At 36.3% G+C, this 20,356-nt stretch overlaps 1 protein-coding gene across 1 annotated transcript in view; it reads right to left on the bottom strand.

The window, feature by feature from the left end:
- The window catches only part of TMEM135 (transmembrane protein 135), a 2,670,197-nt gene that overhangs the window by 1,359,584 nt on the left and 1,290,257 nt on the right, over nucleotides 1-20,356 (bottom strand). The window contains exon 5 of the mRNA XM_044071311.1: nucleotides 3,658-3,723. Coding sequence (XP_043927246.1) covers nucleotides 3,658-3,723 — 66 coding nt within the window. The remainder of the gene's footprint in view (nucleotides 1-3,657; nucleotides 3,724-20,356) is intronic.

Here is a 20,356-nt window from a genome sequence, read left to right as displayed (position 1 = left end):
TGAAACTGTATTGTTAGTGAAGTAGAGAGAGATAAAAGGAAATTATATATAGATCTTGAATGCAAGAGCAGTAAAACAGATGAGAAGTGAAGAAGATGTAATGAATTTAAAGGAGAAGAGGTGACAGGAGGAAGATGAAAAAGTATGGAAAGACCAATATTCATGTTGTGTTTGAGTCAAAAGTATACCTTATGACAAAGGCAAAAGATTCAATTGTGAGACTAGACCTGCAAGTGGGCAGAGGGAGGAGAACGCTTAAAAGGAATAAATACAGGGTTTAATCAGGAAGAGAGTGGTGATAAAGAAGTAGAGGAGGGGTGCCAAGGTGAGCAATCTAGGTAGGAAGTATACAATTACATTTCCAGTTTTGGGAGAGGTGAGAATGGAGAAGAGCTTTGAAGTGTTCATAGCTTGTAGTGACTCTTAGAAGGGAAGGAAGCAAGTTCCATTTTTTAGCTGTAGTATAGGAAAGTAGAAGTTGGCCAGGGATCGTTTGGGTTTGTATACTGAAATCGATTCTGGTGGCTGGATCTTAGGGGCCTGTGAGGGGTATATAAGGGCAAGATGTTAGATAATGCAGGGCAAGCAGTAGGTTTAAAAATTAGTTTGTGTGCAGTAGTAAGTTGGAGGTAATTGAGGAGATTAGGGAGTTCTAGCCATTGGAGACTACGGAGGCAGATGCAATGGTGTGTAGAATGAGTGGAGTTAGTAGCAATTTGGCGATTTTGTAGTAGCAACTTTCAAGTTTTGAGGAGATAGAAGAGGAGAGATTGGTTAGAAGAGGAGCACCATACAGTAGTGAAGGAAGAAGGTAGGTAGTGGCGAGTTAGTCTTGTAGATGGAGTAAGAAAGTTGGCATTTCTATAAAGCATACCAAGCTTCTGATGTGTTTTTATGTTTAGTTGAATATGAGTATTAAATTTCAGGTGTTCATCAATGGTAACTCCGAGTAATTTTGCACAACTAACAACATCTACTGGGGACTGGAGAGGCTGGAAATTTTGAAGGATGACTTATCAAGAGTCAGAGCTTTTGAGGAGGAGAAGAGAATGATATGGGATTTATTGGCATTGAGGGAAAGATTGTTATTAAGCATCCAATTTTCTGTCGTTGTGAAGGCCAATTGGGTTTTGGCTTGAAGCTCGGGAAGGCTAGGGCAGAGCAGATAACAGTGGAGTCGTCTGCATATTGCACTATTTGAGACTGAGGAATTGAAGAGTGGAGATCATTGATAAAGATATTAAAGAGCAGTGGCCCAAGAATAGAGCCTTGAGGGACTCCGGTAGGGGTAGGTAAGAATTCTGAGGTACCAGTCTTCCATTTCACAGCTTGGGATCTATCTGAGAGATAACTTTTGAACAAAGAAAGGGAGTTGTGGGAGAGATTGAGGTTAGAAAGGTGGTTGAGAAGGAGTGTGTGGGATATTGTGTGAATGCCTTGGAAAGGTCAAGTAGAACAGTGGAGACAATATTTCCAGAATCACGGGCATGGTTGATAATGTCTAGGAAGGAAAGGAGAGCAGTTATGGTACTGTGGCCAGGCGAAACCCATGTTGAGTAGGAGAGAGGAGATGGTTATTGAGGAGGTGAGGCATGAGTTGCTGGTGGATACATTTTTCAAGGACTTTTGAAATAGGGGAAAGAATGGCTATTGGGCGAAAATTAGAAATGTTATTATTTTTGCCTCCTTTATGGAGGGGCAGAATGTGGGCAGCTCGCCAAAGTTTGGGAACATAAGATTCTTGGATGGATCTATTGATGAGAATGCTGATAGGTATGGCGATCCCGTCTGCTGCAAGCTTGAGAAAGAGTGATGGGATGTTATCGGGGGCATTGGAGCATGGTTTGAGTTTGGAAAGAAGTTGTTTGATACTGGTGGTAGATACGGGTTGTAGAATAAAGGTGGGAGGGTGGTTACAAGAGCTGGAGTGAGGGATGGAAGGTGAAGAAGGCTTTGGGCCTGGGATGGGGGAGGAATTGGAGAAGGATTTAGTCAGTTCTGCTATGGAGCTGGTAAAAAAGGAGTTGAAGAGTGTTGCAATTTCTGTGTCAGTCTTACTGTTGTCTGGATGTCAAATGCTCTCTGTTCGTGTAAAGTATTTAAGTAAGGGTGGGGAGATGGGAGAGAAATATTAAAGAAGGTGGGCATATTTAAGGTTGCAAGTTAAAAAGATATTTTTTTTTATTTCAAGCATCTGACAAAGGTGAATAGGCATTCACCAGTTTGGCATACAACTGCATTTTTTTTTTCAAAGCAGATCTTCTTCATAACTCTGCATAATAGGGCTGTTTTACCAAAAATGGTACTGATCTGGTAACCACAACAGTCAACAGTTTATAATGGAAACTCTGAAATCACTGCTACATGTAATTTGGAATGAACACTCTAAAACAAGGAACCTATTGCAGAAAAAAGGCTAAGAATTAATAAAACACTTCCCCCGTTTGACTATCAATTTTCTTTTAACAGTTCAATTAAAATCATTGCTAAATACATTAACCACTTTTAGTGTTACCAGCAGTCCCTAGCATCTCAGAAGAGCTATACCCTACAAAAATACATGACAATGTCAATGTCTTGATAATAACACACTGAAAGCTATTCCTTCGCTTTGGCTGTGGACTACCCAGTAAATCTTACCTGCCATTAACATTTAATGATATCCAAATGGTGTTATAAAACACAGCAACAAGAATTCAGATGTAATTTTTTTTTGCTCGAATTACTGTGTTTTTACCTTCTTGTGTTCCTTTCAAACCAGCATGTTTTTATGCAAAATCATTAGTGGTCATCACACTGATCACTGCTACAGTCATTATGGACTGAGGGTTAGCCATGCCCTTTGCAGTTGTTGGGATTCCTTCAGTGGGCAAGGCAGAATCACTCATGTCTGTCCTAGGAAAGGAAACAGGGAAGCCCTCTCTGTTCAGTCAGAATGTTGTGACCATCCATGGGAAGTTTTACTGCTGTTACCAATACTACCCAACAAATCTTACACACCATTAACATATCTATCTATCTAGAATGGTGTTATAAAGCCAAACAACAATAATTCAGAATTTTTTTTTTTTGGCTCACATTACATTTTCTGCTTCTTGTGTACCTTTCAAGATACATTAGTCTGCAATGTTTTAGTAAAAGAGAATCTCAAGATTCCTTTTCTGGATTAACCTTGATACCTCCTATGTTCAATCTACAGAAATACTGTTATTGAATCCTCCATGTAATGCTTCTGTGTATGTGAAACGGGCTGTATGCATTTGAACTACAGGAAATGCTGCATATGAACAAAGGGAAGTAAGATGCAGGTAGCATATACTTTTCATCCCTCAATAATTTTACTCAAGTTGTCAGAAGAAACTTGTATCCGTAAAGCAAATGCTACAACCAACAATATTAACACACATTTCCCGAAATAACAGTAATGCACTAAGTGCTTTACCAAATTTATGAATAGCCAATATGGATAAATTCAACCTAAATCATTAGAACAGAAATCTGCCAGCATCCTATACTTTTAACAGTTTGCCAACCACAGAAAAATAAATTTAGCTAACACCAGAAGTATATTAATCTTCACACCTGAACATATTACATGTTCAGTACACCTTCAGGAATACCTTCAATATGAAATACACAGCAAACAACAACACTTACCTCTCCATGTTTTATTGGTCGAATGATGCCTCTTGAAACAAACATTCGGAATATTGCTTCTGAGGCCTGTGCAGACAAAAAGAACAAAATGCATCAAGGTTTCTGTATTTCTGTTGCTATCTACATGAAGATTGCTAACCATAACCAATTTTATACTATCTGGAAATACAAACATTTCTTTATAGCAGCAAAACATTAGCATTCAAAGCAGTACTACCTTATAAATAAGTTGTATAAAGCTTCTGCATGCTGAAATGAAAATAAACAGACTGGAACAGGTCATGGCAAACCATTGAGCAAAATGGCCTTTGATGTTAAAACAGAAAGTGTAATGTATACTGGGATAATATCACCAAATTAGCAAAAACGTCCTGTGTTACTGGTCATCAGGTGACATTAAAGCCTAACATGTCTTCCTTGTGCAATCTGCTGGCCCTACAGCTTAACCAAATGTAATTTCTTCACCAGAACTAATGTTTATTGACAGGCAAGCAGACATTTAAGTCTCTCATTTGCAAAATAAGCCCATAAAGAAAGGGTTACATACTGCTGAAGTTGTCACCCTTCTCCTCCATAGCACCCTACAGATAAATGTACAGCTGCCCACAGGGTGCTGTGACACAGAGGGGTCACAGCAGGACCATAAGGATAAATGTGCAGCTGCTCAGAGCTTTGTGTCAACTACTAACCAGCTGACCTGTGCAAAAGCTACCTCGTCCTGTATGTGTGTTAACAGTTACAAGTACTATGAAAAGCAGCAGTGTTCAGCCAGTCATGAAAGGAACAGTTACTGTGAAACAATGGCACCAGCGGAGATATGGCAGAGATACTGTGGGAATTGCTATGTGTAAAACACAGAGTTAGGTCTTAATAAACAAGGAAAAAAAGTAGGTAGTGAATCATAACATACTTATGATAACATTACGTTTATAATGGAAAACTGTCAAGTGGTGCTATGAAATACAGACTGTTTCTATTGAGGATCATCTGAGAAATGTCAGGATTTTGTGCAGGTTTTGCTAAAAAAAAATAAAAAGGTAACTTCTGTACAAAGAATATGGCATCATAGCATAAACAATATTTCCATTTCAGCATCTCATACCAAACCATCCACAGCTCAGTACTCACACTGCATTATGGTACAGACACTTTCTTAAACAGCCAATGCCTCACATTTGTATTAAAAGAGCAGTAGTGTTACATACATATCACTATTACATAAACATACATTTTAGAAACGTCTGTTACACTACAGAAATCAACTGTGATAACTTAACATTATTTTAGAAAATACAGTCAGTTTCTAGGAAAGCTCCTAATATGTCTATATACTAGTTCAATTTTATGAGGAATATGCCGAAATCGTACATCAGGCATAATGCTGAAGACCTTAACATGGTGTACCTATGTGATGCCAAACCACCAACGAGGCATCCTTTTTTCTTTGTGAGTACATTAACATTTTACCTGGAGGTTCTGTGATGTATATGATGGTTCATGACATGGGATGACTGCAACATACATCACAAAACATGCACTATAACCTTAAACTAAATATGACAACACACAATTCGGGAGTCTTCCTGTTTCATCATATTCGGAGAAAATGTAGATAATATCCCTAAATGCCCTATTTGCTAAAACAGCTTAAGAAATACAACACAAGACAGTGGACCAAAAAGTTTGAGGGGGTGGGACTAATTCATGTCATTACACCACTGGTCTGCAAATAATGAGGGTTTAATCACATAATACTATTAATGGGTGGAAGACTTGTGGTAAGGTGGGCTAGAAACTGAAACCCCAGACTCTGTTCTTGTGTACAGAAGTTAATAAATGGGAAACTTCAGCCTGTTTCTGAGCCTATCTAGCCACCTATATTTGGCTAATGTGAGACCCACATCTCTCTATGTCTAAAGAGAGCAAAGAAGAGGAGCAAATATCCATTATCTTAACAAAAGCTACCCAATTCTGTCCAGTGCATATCAAATGCAGTGGATGAAAATAAAAACTTATGCAGGTGATCCTTACCAGATGATGAAGGTATCCAGCATACCACTTTCCAACTAATTTTGCAAGAGATACAGATAGTCAGTGAAAAATTAGGTAGATATATGGAAAGCACAGGGAAGAAGTTGGCAAAAATTTATCTGAGCACTCAGATGATGCAACTCTTCTCCAGAGACAGAGAGTACTACACTCCAAGACAGAGTTGTGAATCTGCAGTCCATACACAAGAAGTTACTTGAGATACAGGCTGATCAGAGGAAGAACTGAGAAGGAAAAATATTAGAATAGTAAGACCACTTGACCATACCGAAGAGGGGAACTACCAGGCTTTTATACGGAGATTCTTTTGCAAGTGGTCAGGCCTACCAGAGAAGAATATAAAGATCAAAAGGTCTCACAGGGTAGTTGGTGGACCTGCAAACACATTTGGCAGGAAACATAGCCTAATCTAGAAACATCTGTCCTAAAACAGCAGTTGCTGTAGAGGATTTAGAAGCCTGGAAAGATATGTAAAATGGGGGATTGCAGAATGCTCAAGGACTATGACGATTAAACTTAATACTACAGAAAAGAGCAAAGTTCTTTTCAGTTATCAAATACTGCAGACAGCAAAGGATTAAATTCAGGCTCTTATATCCTGTATATTTAAGGCTACTACTCCCTAAGCCATTTCTTTCTCCACAGAAAGCCACACTATTTTTGGAAAAGAGGGCCAATGATTTGTGAAGAAAAAGCTGGGATACTTTCACCTGAGAGAGACTTCACACTAACTGAATATTTGTGAAGTGCTTTTTTCTTTGTATTTCTTTTCATGTAGGCTTACAAAAAGTGCACATTACCTACCACAAGGTAGAACTATTGTTTTTCTTTTGCATGTGCCAGTAAAGATAATGTATTTGCTATAAGTCTGAAACATGTACCAGGTTCATTAAATAGACAGTTCCTCGTTTTTTGGAATGCTGACCTGCGGCTGTTATCACTGAGCTATATTCTTGGGTACTGATATTTTTACTGCTTTTGCACAGAGATGGACAGAGAGGTTAGGATTTGGCTCTAAAACACCAAGAGGAAGTACACACTTACCAGTATTATCAAAACAGCCACTATTAGCAGTTTTTCTTATAATAGCGTAGTCAGCCTTTGCATGGATGCTTTATACTGATCCTTAATTTGTAAAACGTTTCTATAGCTGTACTACATCGGTTATTTATGCATTGTTTGTTTTATGTTAGTGTAAAATATATTAAAATAGTTGTTTGTGTGGTCAAGTGGTTACTAGCATAGCAGAGTAAATATAATACAGGGAAGCAATCTTTTGTTATCAACCCCAAAAATTCCAGCATAACCACTCCAAGTAGATTCATTGTTAGTTTCTTAAAAATATTATTTTGAAATGTAAATGATCTCCTAGACCCAGTCAAAAAGAGATGACTATTTCCATATATAATGGGCTTTCAAAACCCTCTCTTAATACTATCACAAGTAACACACATGAAGCAGGATAAATATAAAAGTTTGGAAAGATCTAGCTGATCCATCCATCAGGGTCTTCTCTTCAATGAGAGAAAAGAAGAGGTACAGAAGACTTGTTAGCTAGACACACACGGTTTAGGATTCTAGATATATCATCAGATGCAGAAAGGTGTTGTATGTCTGTATGGAGAACAATTGTTGGGGTAAGAATGATGCTTGTCTCTCTGTATTTACATCCTGTTCTTTTTCAAGCAGGACTTTAGAGACATTCATGTTGTCAATTCTACACTTTGGTGAAGGACTTGTAATGTATAATACAAGACTGGAGCAGCCTATCTGGATAGTCTGGGACTAGTAAATATTTATGGAAAGTAAGGATTTCTCCCTCATACACTTTTGTGCCAGAGTGCACTGGAATAGCAGCTAGACTTGACCGAGCCTATATCTCTACTGAAGATACATATCTACTGCAAGAAGTAGAAGCACCTGCAGCCTTCATGCCTGATCATTCCCCCTTACTGTGTACTTTAGAGATCACCACTTAAGCACAGGTGGTTCCCAACGTATTACCTAGACAAAAATTATTTTCAAGTCAGATATAGAGAAAGGCTATTAATGGAAATTTCACTGATTCAGAGGGGCAATTTTTCTCTACCTGAAACCTGGTATAAATTTAAATAATTGGGTATTGTGGTCTAGTAATACACGAGGAGTGACTGGTTCAGGCAAGGGAATGTCTGGTGAACATGTATACAAGGAGGGGAGCTATAGATAAGGCTGTATTATATTATAGGATGAAAACTCAACAGTTGAAATCCCTAGAAACAGGAAGTTAACTTTGCAGTACTCTCCACAATCCTAGAAGATACTAGCAGCTAAGGTAAGACAGAGAAAGGTAGATTCCACAGTTGAAAGCCTGTTCTAAATGGGGATGGGTAAGATAGTTACTACACTTTATTAAATACTGGATGTGTTTAGACAACATTATAGAGATGTACGCTTAAGTTGCCCCTTGGAGTGGTATAGAGAGCATCAAATATACATACATTTGGATAATACATTTGGATAATTTTAATTTAAATACCTTCTCGATGATCCAATGTGGACAGCTGACAGAGTAGAATTTCTAAGTATATTAATAAAAGGGGCTAATGAGAAAATGCAGGGACCAGATGGTTTCCCAGTGGACTTCTAGAAACTGTTTGGGGGAGGAAGCCTTAGATGCCCTTCTGCTCCTGTATAGCCATGCATTGATTATGAGGCAAATACCTTACCTCCCTTGTGGAGGGAGGCAATCATGGTTGTAATACGTAAGGAAGGCAAAAAAGAAGGACAGTTACGATTGATATGGGCCTATTCAAAGCAAAAGAGTGACTATAAACTGCTCAAGCAATATTAGCAAACAGACTGGCAAAACCTAACTCTGCTCTTATACACAAAGACCAGACTATATTTGTGGAGGGAAGACGAACATCTGACAGCATACTGAGGGCCTAATGGTTAGCTGAAGCATCTCACAGACAGGGCAAAAGTCTCATATTAACAAGTCTGGATGCTGAAAACACATTCAGTCAGGTGGACTGGGTTTTTATGAGACAGGTTCTCCTCAGGTTTGGCCTTGGACAACATTTTACTGACATGCTCTTCTTCATTGACAGAGGTTCTGTGGCAAGTGTGAAAACAAAGCAAAACTTATCTACCTCCTTTGAGATAGAGCAGTGTACAAGGCAAGGGTGACCTCGCTCCCCACTTCTTTTTACTCTTGTAGAAGCAACAAGGGCATCAACTAGCACGGGAGGGATGCTGAGAATGGACACGTACAAAATCGCCCTCTTGACAGATGAAAACTTGACATTTCTGCAGGTACCTGTTGAGATCTAAATAATGTATTTAACATACTTGTGGGATTTGGCAACTTGTCTGGTTATAAAATACATTTAGGGGAAATGTGCACTCTGTTGTGGGAAACTCTTCACTGATAAATTTTAAGATCTAATATTCAACCTTGTGGAGGAATAACTCCTTTAAATACTTGGAGGTTTGGATATGTGATACCTGGGAGCAATCTGTAAATAAAACCTTGCATGTATACCTAGGAAAGATCAAGGCAGATGTAGCAAGATGGAAAATGTTACCACTGACTCCGAGCCATCAATAATACTGTCCTTCCACTTTGCCTATTTTTTTTTTTTTTGTAGATTGGGGGAGGGTTGGGGGTGCCTGATTGCGACCTATCTCTCAACTATACAGGTTAAACTTCTCATTCAGCTACAGTACAAACCTATGAGGCCTGATGAAAAGACATGGTAAAACACTTCTTAAATGTAGAGCAGAATGAACTACCAACCAAAGTATGCAGAGTTATATTAAACAGGACCAATATCCTTTCCCTTTTAAACTGCCAGTTTCAGTAGCTTGAGGCCTTCTCAGTAATAGGGAATTCCACCATTGGTTTAACGTTGTACTCCCTATAGGTTTATCTAACATTTATGAACTGGAGAAAGAAAAAAATGACAATACAATTTTGGGATTTGATCTAACAGGATGGACTGGTACAGAGTCCAAACTGAGTTTTATTTAGGCAATGGCTTAAGGATGACATGGAAAGGTCCAATTTGTGTGGCCAGAAAGGTGAATATATACACCTCAGTTACAAAAGGGATACCCTTAGACACTGCAACTTTGGTTGTTAAGTAGCCCCATTAAAATACACTAACTAGTCATATAGTTATTTCTTTGTATAAGGGAATTACATTTTTAAAAGATCCAGAAAACTTGAAATTTAAAGAGATATGAGAACAGGATCTCCAATCACAATTTTCTTCAAAATCTTGGAAGCTGACATGGGAGTTGACTAGATACTCAACTAAAAGTATGATATTTAAGATATTTAAGATATTTGCATGAAAGTGTATCCATAAATATAACCTTCTAAAATTGCATATATATTCCCAGGGGTACAGAACACATGCTGGAGATGTGAAACAGGGAGTATAAGAACATGGGCACATCTCTTTTGTTCATGCAATAGGTTACAGGGATTCAAAGAGGGCACACAGACATTTGTTACTATGATCACTGGACTGGGACTTCATCTCAAAGAAACATTTTTTTCTGAAAGGAAATGTTCCCAAAATCTATCTGTTATTGAAAGGGACTCCTTTTTCTGATTTTGTTAATGGTCAAAAAGGCAATTAAAGGGTCCAGGAAGATATAGAGGACAACAGATACCACCTGGATTCCCATAATGCTCTGAAATTTAGAAGAGAAGGGATGTGAAACAACACTGGATGATAGAGGTGAATCATTTCCACTCAGACATTTCAATATAGATGGAAGACTGGTGTGAGATGAGGAGCTAGCCCTAGAAATGAGGGTACTCCATTACTTTACAGGTTGGGGTTTTATCTGAAAATCAGTTACAGGTTGAGGAATACTGGGTATTCAAACTGTACACTTAGGAACTAGGACTAATCCAAATTTATACAATTAAATTGTACCATTTGGTTCATACATATATAACTATGTGTTTGTATTACATTATTTGATAATCTCGAAGTTGAACAGAAAATCTATATGTATTTTTCTTTGTTTTAATATTGTCTTTTTATTTTGTTGTTGTCATTGGTAGTTTGTTAATTTGGTATTTCTAAACAAAAAAGCTCAGTTAAAAAAAAAAAACACCATTAAGATGTGTACTGAAGTCTGAAGTGGGACATGAAGAATACAGCCAGTGACGAGCAGCAAGAACAAACGTATATAAACAGGAAGATTTTTTTTTTTCAATAATTTTTATTTTTATTTTTACATTAATAAATGTCACAAATAAAAACCATCTTACAACATGACCGTGTGCATATATATATATATATATATATATATATATATATATATACATACATACATACATACACACATATACATATGTTATACATTGATGTCAAATACCACAGGATATAGGTCATACAACATATCTATTTACACTATGTACATAGATGCTTTCATTGTTAATTCCACAGTTATATAGACAGTATATACATTCATAATATCCAAGTTATTATTTAATATCTGAACTTGTATGTGTTCTTTGGTTCCATTATAGTGTATTTCTAAGTTGCTGTGTGATGAATTATGCTAATATGATGTTAAAGGTTTGTTCCCAAATTTCTCTGGATTTCATGTTTTTCTTCTTTTATCTATTACTATTTTATGAGCTAAAAGGTGTTGTATAGCTACTTGTTTAAAACCCTCCCAAGAGATATTTATCGTATCTAGCCATTTAAAAGCTATATACAGTTTCATTAGTAGGAAAATTGTTAAAAGTGTATTTGCTTGTTTTCTTGGGATGTTGGGTGGGAGAATGTGTAACAGAGTGAATTCCCAAGTTAATGTTGATGTTTGATAACCCGTTTTTTGTAATTGTACCTTGAGAGAGTTCCAGAGTATATAGACACATTTACAGCTCCAAAATACATGGATTAAGTCAGCTATCTGGTCCTTACAGTGTGGCAGAAAGGTGATTTTGATGTGTTAAATTTATGTAGGATTGCAGGTGTAAAATAAGCATTATTATTGATCATGAGCTGTGTGTATGCTAACTTTTTGAGGGGTAGAATCTTCAGTGTTAGATTGATTGCCTGGCTTATTTGCTGATCATCTATGGATGGTTTAATTTTTCTCCAGTAGTTAGAGAAGAGGAGGTCCTTCTGGTATTTGATTTCATTTATTATTTTATATGAATTGGTAATAGTTTTCTTTCTTGTGATAATAGTTTTCCAAAGCCTGTTACAAGTTTCTATGTCACTATTGGTCATAGTAATATTTTGGAGATAACTGGAACACAGTTCTTTGATTTGTCTTAGGATTATTATGTGTGATTTAGGGAGGTTTAAGTTGGTCCTCATTTCTTGTATTGAACAGTTAAGGTAGGGATAGATATCTTGGATTGTTTTATCTTTTAGTCTGGGAAAAGGGACTAAGTCCAGCATCTTATTGTTTATTTTTAAATTTGGGTTTTTATGAAGGGGTTGCAGTATTGTCATGGCATGTCTAAGGTTCAAGAATTGAAAGAGTTTTTGCGCTAGGTTGATAGAATGTTTTAAGGGCTCTATAATGTTATAAGTTTGTATTTCTTTCTGCTTCAGGAATGGAAGTGCTTTGGGATTGAAACCTAGAGCTTTAATATATCTATAATATATTGTCACCCAGAGAGGAGACCAATTTTCCATTGACGGGTTATGTTCAGCTATTCTCAATATTCTGTTAGTGTTAATGTTCGAGTAGTACATTTTAAAATCTGGTAGATTTAGTCCTCCTTTGCTTTTGGGGAGTGTTCATTTTGGATAGGAGATCCTGTTTTTTTTTTGGGTTCCCATATAAATTTTGCTAGGAAGGTATGAATTTGTTTGAATAATTTATTATGTATTGTTGTCTGTGATGTCATGAATATATACATTAATCTAGGTAAAATGTTCATTCTGATTATTGATACTTTGCCCAAGAATGGTAGTTTTAGGTTGTTCCATCTTTTGCAGTCTTGCATTATATTTTGCCATTTAAGGTTTACATTGTGTTGGTAGAAGTCTTTGTTACTCTGGAAAAAAGTGATTCCCAGGTATTTAGTTTCTTCTTTAATTTTTATTGTGTTTAACAATGGTATTAGTGAGATGAGTTTGGGTGTTTTTAGGGGGGAAAATATTAGTTTTATTAAGGTTTAGTTTGTAGTTAGACATAGTCGAGAAATGTTCAATTGCAGCTATTATTTTGTTTATATCTGAATTTGGTGTAGTGCAGTATATGTTCAGATCATCTGCAAATGCAGTGAGGTATATTTTGAAGTTGTGTATTGATGGAGGATTGTGATATGTATTTTGTTTAATGTATAGAAAGAGTGGTTCTAGGTATAGGTTAAACAGGAAGGGTGATAGTGGGCATCCTTGTCTTGTTCCATTTTTTATTAGGATCCTATTTGACCAAGTTTTATTTATATACAGAGATGTGTATGGGTTGCTATAGAGAGTTTGGATGATCTGAATGAAGTTATTGGGTATATTAAAGTAGGGTAGTGTTTAGAGTAAGAATTCTAGATTAACCCTATCAAATGCCTTGTGGGCATCCACTACCATTGTGTAGATGTTGATATTGTATCGGTTAGCATAGGATATTAGTGCATCTAATGTTAATGTATTGTCACTAGTCTGTCATGTGGTGTAAAACCGGATTGTTCTGGGGAGAGGATTTTTTCTATCAGATTTTTCATTCTGTTTGCAAGTATAGAGGTAAATATTTTAGTATCTATATTTAAGAGGGAGATGGGTCTGTAGCTGTCGGGGTTTTTGGGGTCTGTGTGTTCTTTTAATATAAATATAGTTTTAGAGGCATTAAAGTGGATATCATTTATTTTATAGTTTATTATGTAATTCAGTGTACAGTATAGTAGTTTGGCTATCAAGGGGGAAAATGCTTTGTAAAATTCTGATGCGAGTCCATCTGGACCTGCAGCCTTATGCGCTTTTAAGTGTTTGATTGTTGCAATAATTTCACTGATGGATATCGGTTCAGTTAGTTTTTGTTGGTCTAAATTGAGTTTAGGGAATTTCAGTTTTTGAAGAAAAAGAGTTCTATCTTCCTTTGAGGTTTGTAGTATTTGTGCTCCATATATTTGAGAGTATATTTGTTCAAATGTTTTAATAATGTCTTCATTTTTTGTGTAGTTTTTGTCTCTGTAGTTTATTTCTGATATATTGGAGGCATTTTTGTGTTGGCAGATAATTCTGGCCAGAGCTCTAGATGGTATTTGAGCTTCTTCTGCGTAAGTGGCTAACATTCTGGCTTCATAGAAAGATAGGTTCCTGGTTTCTAACATATATAGATCCCTTTGCAGTTTTAAAAGTTCTGCTTCTGTTTGGTTCCTAGGGTTATTTATTAGTTCTTTTTCAAGATGCTCTATTTTCCCTTTCAGTATATGCTCCTCTTTCAGTTGTATTTTTTTAAATAGTATGCTGCTTTTTTGATAAACAATCCTCTGATTTGCGCTTTGGTTAAAGCCCATTCTATGTCAGTTGGTACTTGGGAGTTAGTGATATTTGTAAGAGCTATTTTTAGTATTGCTTCTGTTTCTTTTATTACATCCATTTTGGAAAGTAAATTAGGGTTTAATGACCAATTATGACCCCTATTCTCTAAATATATCTTTATGTCCCAGTTAATGTTCAGTGTGAGTTTGGAGTGATCTGAAAAGAACCTGGTATGTATAGTTATTGTTGGGTCCATGTTAATGAATATGTCAGAGATTAAGAAGAAGTCTATCCTTGACCACATTTTGTGGTATTGCGAATAGAATGTGAATTTCCCTGTTTTATCTGCACTGTTCCCATGTTTAAAAGGGTCATATAGTTTGAAATCTTGTTTGAGTTCATTAAGGGCTAATGTGGCTTGTTTATTATGTGATTTGGTCAGATTAGATTTATCCTTTTCTGGGTTTTGATATGTATTCCAGTCACCTCCAATCACTAGGTAGTGATCTTTAAATTGGTTTAAGGTTGGGTATAATGACATAAAAAAGTGTTGTTGGTTATTACAAGGTGTGTAAACATTAAGTACCATTATAGGTTTTGGTATTATAGGACTATTAAATGTTACATAGCACCATCTTCCCTCCTTGTCAGCTTTGGTTTTAAGTATTTTTTCCTTAAATTGGTTTTTAATTATTATGGCAGCCCCAGCACTGTTTGTTTTCCCCTCTGAAGCTATGATTTGACTTATCCATTTCTTTCTGCTAATTTCTGCCCATTGATCTGCAGTCACGTGCATTTCTTGTATTAGTATGAGGTTGGCTGTGGTTTTTAATGTAAGGTGTAAGAATAGTTTTCTTTTCTTCTTGTTTTGGAGCCCTTTAACATTCCATGATTCTATTTCCCACATTTATTTATTAGGTGTATTCCTTAGATATGCCGTGTATATTAGTTTTGTTTTGTTAGTTTTGTATGTGTTACTGTGTGATGGTTTAGGAAAGCATCTATTTATCCCCATCCCTACACTGTGCCTAACCACTATATCCCTGGACCAGGAATAATCAGGGGGGGAGGATGAAGGTTCATTATATGGTTTACCTTTATATCTAATCTTGGAATGTGTTTTCTTTTTAGATATAGATTTACTCCATAGTATCCCCCCTGTGTTACTATAAACAATGTGGGCAAAGCTGAACAAACTAGTTCCCTCAACAAACACTGCTACTTAATATCCCTAGCCTCTTCTAACATATTATTTATACAGTGATGGTATTGCATTTAAGGTACAGTATGTATTGTTTTTGTCTTGTGACTAATTCTTTCTAATAGTATTTTTAAAACAGCATATTAATATACATTCCTCAGTAAATTATAGCAATATGTGTACCATAGTAATATTGTTAAACAATCAATCTTGTCATTTTTACATTTTTCTCTCATTTGACTTCTTTTTCCTCCCGTTTACTTATTCAGGTTTCGGCCTTCTTTGGTGCCTATAGTGATGTTTTTCCACATCAATCTGTGTGGGTTATAAAATATATACTTGGCACCTATTTAACAGAAGTAGGAAGTATAGAGAGACAAAAAAAAAAAAGAAAAACAGCTTAGCCAAACAGTCCTTCTGCTATATAGTTGACATATTAAGGCTATATTTACATTATCCCAGGATTGTTAGGTTATTTTACTAATTTCCTGAGATTACTTCCCTCCAGGATCTTTTAACACATTTCTAGTATTTACGTAAAACATTTAACAATTTTTTCCCTTTTTTCCCCAATATTAATCTATGAGCTAGCATAATTCTGACAGTTTATTTCTTGCCTATTATTTAAGGCTGGAGTTTCATTCACCTACACAGTACTGGGTGTACTGTTTTAGTGAATGGTTCAGTTCAACAGTACCTTATTTCTTCAAGGTTTTGCTTGCAGGTTGGTTGACATCTATGGTGCAGCTTTCTTCTTTTAGCTGGTGCAGATCAATTTTAATTTTTCAGGCAGTAAAATCCTTTGGAGCTTGCTGAAATCCATTTTGTCTGACTGTTCTTAATGAAGCCATCAAAAGCCTAGGGGGACTGAATTTGCAAGCCAATATCCGAGATGGGAACTTCCTTCCTATATTCGTGCATCGGAAACAGCAGTTCATTTTTGGTTCCCACCCAGGCTGTACTTCCCTTTCCTGTGTTCCTCATGGCTCACATCAATGACCCAAGGGCCTAGACAGCAAGGGGAAGATTTCAGAGTTGGATCCCAGCTAGAGTGCTCATGAATGGGGTCGTTTTTTCATCCAAGGGACCTTTATCTTTTTTTTTTTGTGGATTTATTTCACTTCTGAAGGTGGAATTTGCTTGAAAACAGCCAGGAATGTCTCTTTTGCCTCTTTGGGGTTAGCAACCATGTATTTAACCTCTTTGATGTAAAAGATTAACTGATTTGAATATTTCATCTGGAATTTGATTTTTTTTTCTATTAGGAACCTGCAGTATGGAAATAGTAGTTGTCTTGCTTGTCTTATTTGTATTGGGAGGTCTTGAGCAAAGGAGATTTTATTATTATTCCAGGTGAATGTGCCTTTTTTCTTTGCTGCCAGTATGATTTTATTTACATCTTGGTAGTTTAATATTTTAATATAGACAGGTCTTGGTTTCAGTGATGTTTGCATTTCCCTCAGTGCTCTGTGGGCTCTCTCTATTGTTATTTGCTGCATTTCTTCAGATTCCTCTAGGAGGGAATTTATTATTTGCTTGATTGTTGGTATTAGATTATGAAGTACAGTTTCAGGTATTCCTCTGATGATGATATTGTTCCTTCGAGATCTTGCTTCCAGGTCTGTTAATTTTGCTTGTAAGTTTTGTATTTCTTTGACATGGGCATCAGTTTTTTGAGAAATAGAGTCTATTTTTATTTCATTTTCTATTATTTTGGACTCAGATTTTTCCATTCTGGATATTATTTGGCTGAATGAGTCACCAAAGGTTTGAAATTGTAATGATAAGTCCTTTAATGCTTGCTGGATAGGTAATAAGACAGATTTTATGTCTTCCAGATTAGCTTGCTGGTCTGTCTTGGATTTATTTGTATTTTTAGAGTTGTCAGTTTGTTTAGTTGTCTTTTGTCTTTTTGAAGTTGTGTCTTTCTCAGGTGAGGCTAGTACTGACAATATGGTCTTAGTTGTTGTTGTTTCCATATTATTTTCCTCTTTTGACATCTTGCTGTATAGTGTTTTACCAATCTTGCAGTCAGATGCAGGGCCTTAGTAGCACATGGCTTAAGCTGTTATTCAGAAATCTTAGTTAATCCTGCTGTTTCTGAGCTGAATCTGTCACTTTTTCTTCCTCTTTTGTTTGCTGGATGATATTAGCAGTAAATATCTACAGTTATTTCTGTATTATTAATTCTGTGTTGCCTTCTGGGTTTGTTTTAATCCAGGGTATATCTAGACCTAGGTGATAGCAGTGCTCACAGAAGAGCGGCCATTTTGAACTCCCCGCTTTTAATGTTTTTAAAATGTTTGACTATCCCTACCGTACTGAAATTAACATAACAATGTGTGCATGCTAGACAGACCCTCCAAACAGAAAACACACAGAGAATTAAAATCCTTTGTGTTTATCACAAACTCCCTCTTAAGTATCAAAAACTTACTTTCTCCAACACAAAAAAAAACAGCAAAAACAGTGCATCTATCAGGAAGCTTGGTCAAAAAATACAAGTAACTCACAAAAACAAAACACAGTTGGCTGAGTAATGGTTTTGAAGCAGCTACAAGAAATGAAGATGGCAGTGGTGATACCAATGTTTTTAGAGAAGACATACGTATTCAGTACTGGTACTGACATAAAGCATACATCACCTAGCACAACTGAAACCGCAGGCTGGATAAAGGCTGGCATCAGTAAACCGAAGCCCATATATTACACTAATGCAAGATTCTGAAAGAAAAGTCTGAATAAGCCTCCAATGCTGAAACAACCATACGGCAAACATAAACAGAAAGATTTTGAGGCTGGATAAGTGCAGAGACAACTGATTAAACAAGAGAAAAAAGAATGCAGAAGGAAAAAGAAAGGTTGTGGAAAAGAAAAAAAATACTTCAAGATAAAAAGACTAAAAATAAATTAAATGATAATAGTGATGTTTAAAAGACTAAAAAATAAACAGTATACATAGCATAAAACTGAAATATAAATTGTGGATTCTTAGATAGCTATGAAAGAAACATATATCCTGAAATATGAGTCTTGTGTTTGGCAAGTGCTTCAGAAATGGTCAGAAGTATAAAATGCATTTGAAATGTCAAAAAACATAGATGTAGAACACAACCTGAATATGATCACATGCCGCTAGAAGTGTCCCCACCTTTAAGGTGTTTAGATGAACTAAAATTGTATCTAACTAAATTGTATCTAACTAGAATGTTTAACTTTTCTCTTCTAGTTGCTACAAGTAAAAACAAATGAAGTTTGATTAGGAGGCCTCTGTACTGCCCTTATGAAAGGGATGGATAAGTGCTTGCTTCCAGGTAGCTGGAAAGTACAGTTGAGTAAGTTAAATTACTGTAACAGTAGATGTTCAACTAGATAACTGCTGTGGTAGCCTATGCTACATGTGTTGTGTCCTGTCTAGAACAGAGCAGATAGCAAGTCTTCCAAAGGCTTGGGCACCTCCCACCTGTGCTGAGGCATCTGTCTGCATGATCTTCAAGTGCAGAAATCCAGCAGCCAGCCTGGGCATAAAAATCTTCAGTACTATCTTGACGTCCACTTGTGAGATTCAGAGGATTGATATTCAGCCTATAGTCTTCCATTGCTGGGAAGACAAGTTCCCTTTGATGGAAACCTTGCACAGGATGTTTTTCTCTCTGAAAAATATTCTGACTTCTGAGAGACGCATTATTTTTGAAGACAAATGTATGTTTTATGGGACTGTCTCAAGACTTGTTGTTCTGATATACCGTTTACCTTCTATTTTTAACTTTTACTGTTTGTGTTTATTTTAAGCACTTTTTGTAGAAAAATGTGCTTATTTTTTTGTAGTCTGCAAAGTGACTAGATTTTAACTGGTATTAGAAGTTCACCACCATATGCTATCATATGGTTGTGTCTGCTTCAAAAAGCAGTGATGCAGGGATGGGATTGCATACTCTGATGTATTGTAATCGTGCAGTCTTGTCAATTATGACCAGGAGATTTTTGGGAAAGCTTCATGAAGAGGAGGGGTTATTTTTGTGGGTTCCCAAATGATTTGACTTACAAGCATGGTAAAGAATATAGGGTCTTTTTTATAATTTCTTTTCTATAGCAGGGCATAGACATCTGCCTGATTTCCAGACAGCATACATGAGAATGTGGTCACTTTTTATAGCAGTAAGTATTCAAGGGATTCAAAGGTGATAACCAGCCTAGTTAGTGGTAACTACCTTTTGTGGACTTGGATTTTGGTAGTCGTATTTCTGAACTATGTAAAGCTAACACAGACTGATTTTGGGATGTGAGTAAATATCACTGCTGTTCTACAAGTGTATATCTAAATCCCCGTGAATCTTCAGATAGTCTTAGGTCATACCTGACAGTGGACTGAAGACTAATTACTGACATTTTGAGGTTAGCAAGATTTAACATTATAAAAAAACTTGAATAGTTGTCTGACAAGGATATCTACAATGGGGTTAAATAATACTCCAGTTTTGTTTTACTTCATAAATGCCATCCACCTGCATCTGACCAGATCCTGTCATACTTTCCACATTCCTTCCCCCCCCAAATTATACTGTCATCTCTTTCAAACCTCACTTCAATCTCATCTACTACCACCTGTGAATACTAACATTATTGTTAGAACAAACCCTAAACTTCTATTAACAGTTTATGACTTGTACGTTTAATTACATTATCTGCATTACTTTTGACTTTATCTATATGTTAACATTTGTGTTTTTTAAACATATACTTCCTGATTTTGTATTTGTATTTTAAATTGTATATTTATGCTTTTGTATGCTGTGTATTCCATACTTTACTTATGTTATATTCTGTTAAATGCTATTGGAGCTTTTCTCCCTGGGCCTCCACTGAAAATGGGCTCTGCTGGGCCCAGTAAACTTGCTCAGTCATCTAAATGGAAATAAATAAATAAATCTTAAAACCCTGTACAGCACTTTTAGCACCACTGATCTGAGTTCATCTCCAGGTTTCTGTTGGGTAATGC

This window comes from Protopterus annectens, chromosome 5.part0 (genome assembly GCF_019279795.1).
Source record: "Protopterus annectens isolate FY-2018-M chromosome 5.part0, PAN1.0, whole genome shotgun sequence".
Lineage (NCBI taxonomy): Eukaryota > Metazoa > Chordata > Ceratodontiformes > Protopteridae > Protopterus > Protopterus annectens.
This window is presented reverse-complemented; position numbering and strand designations above follow the sequence as displayed.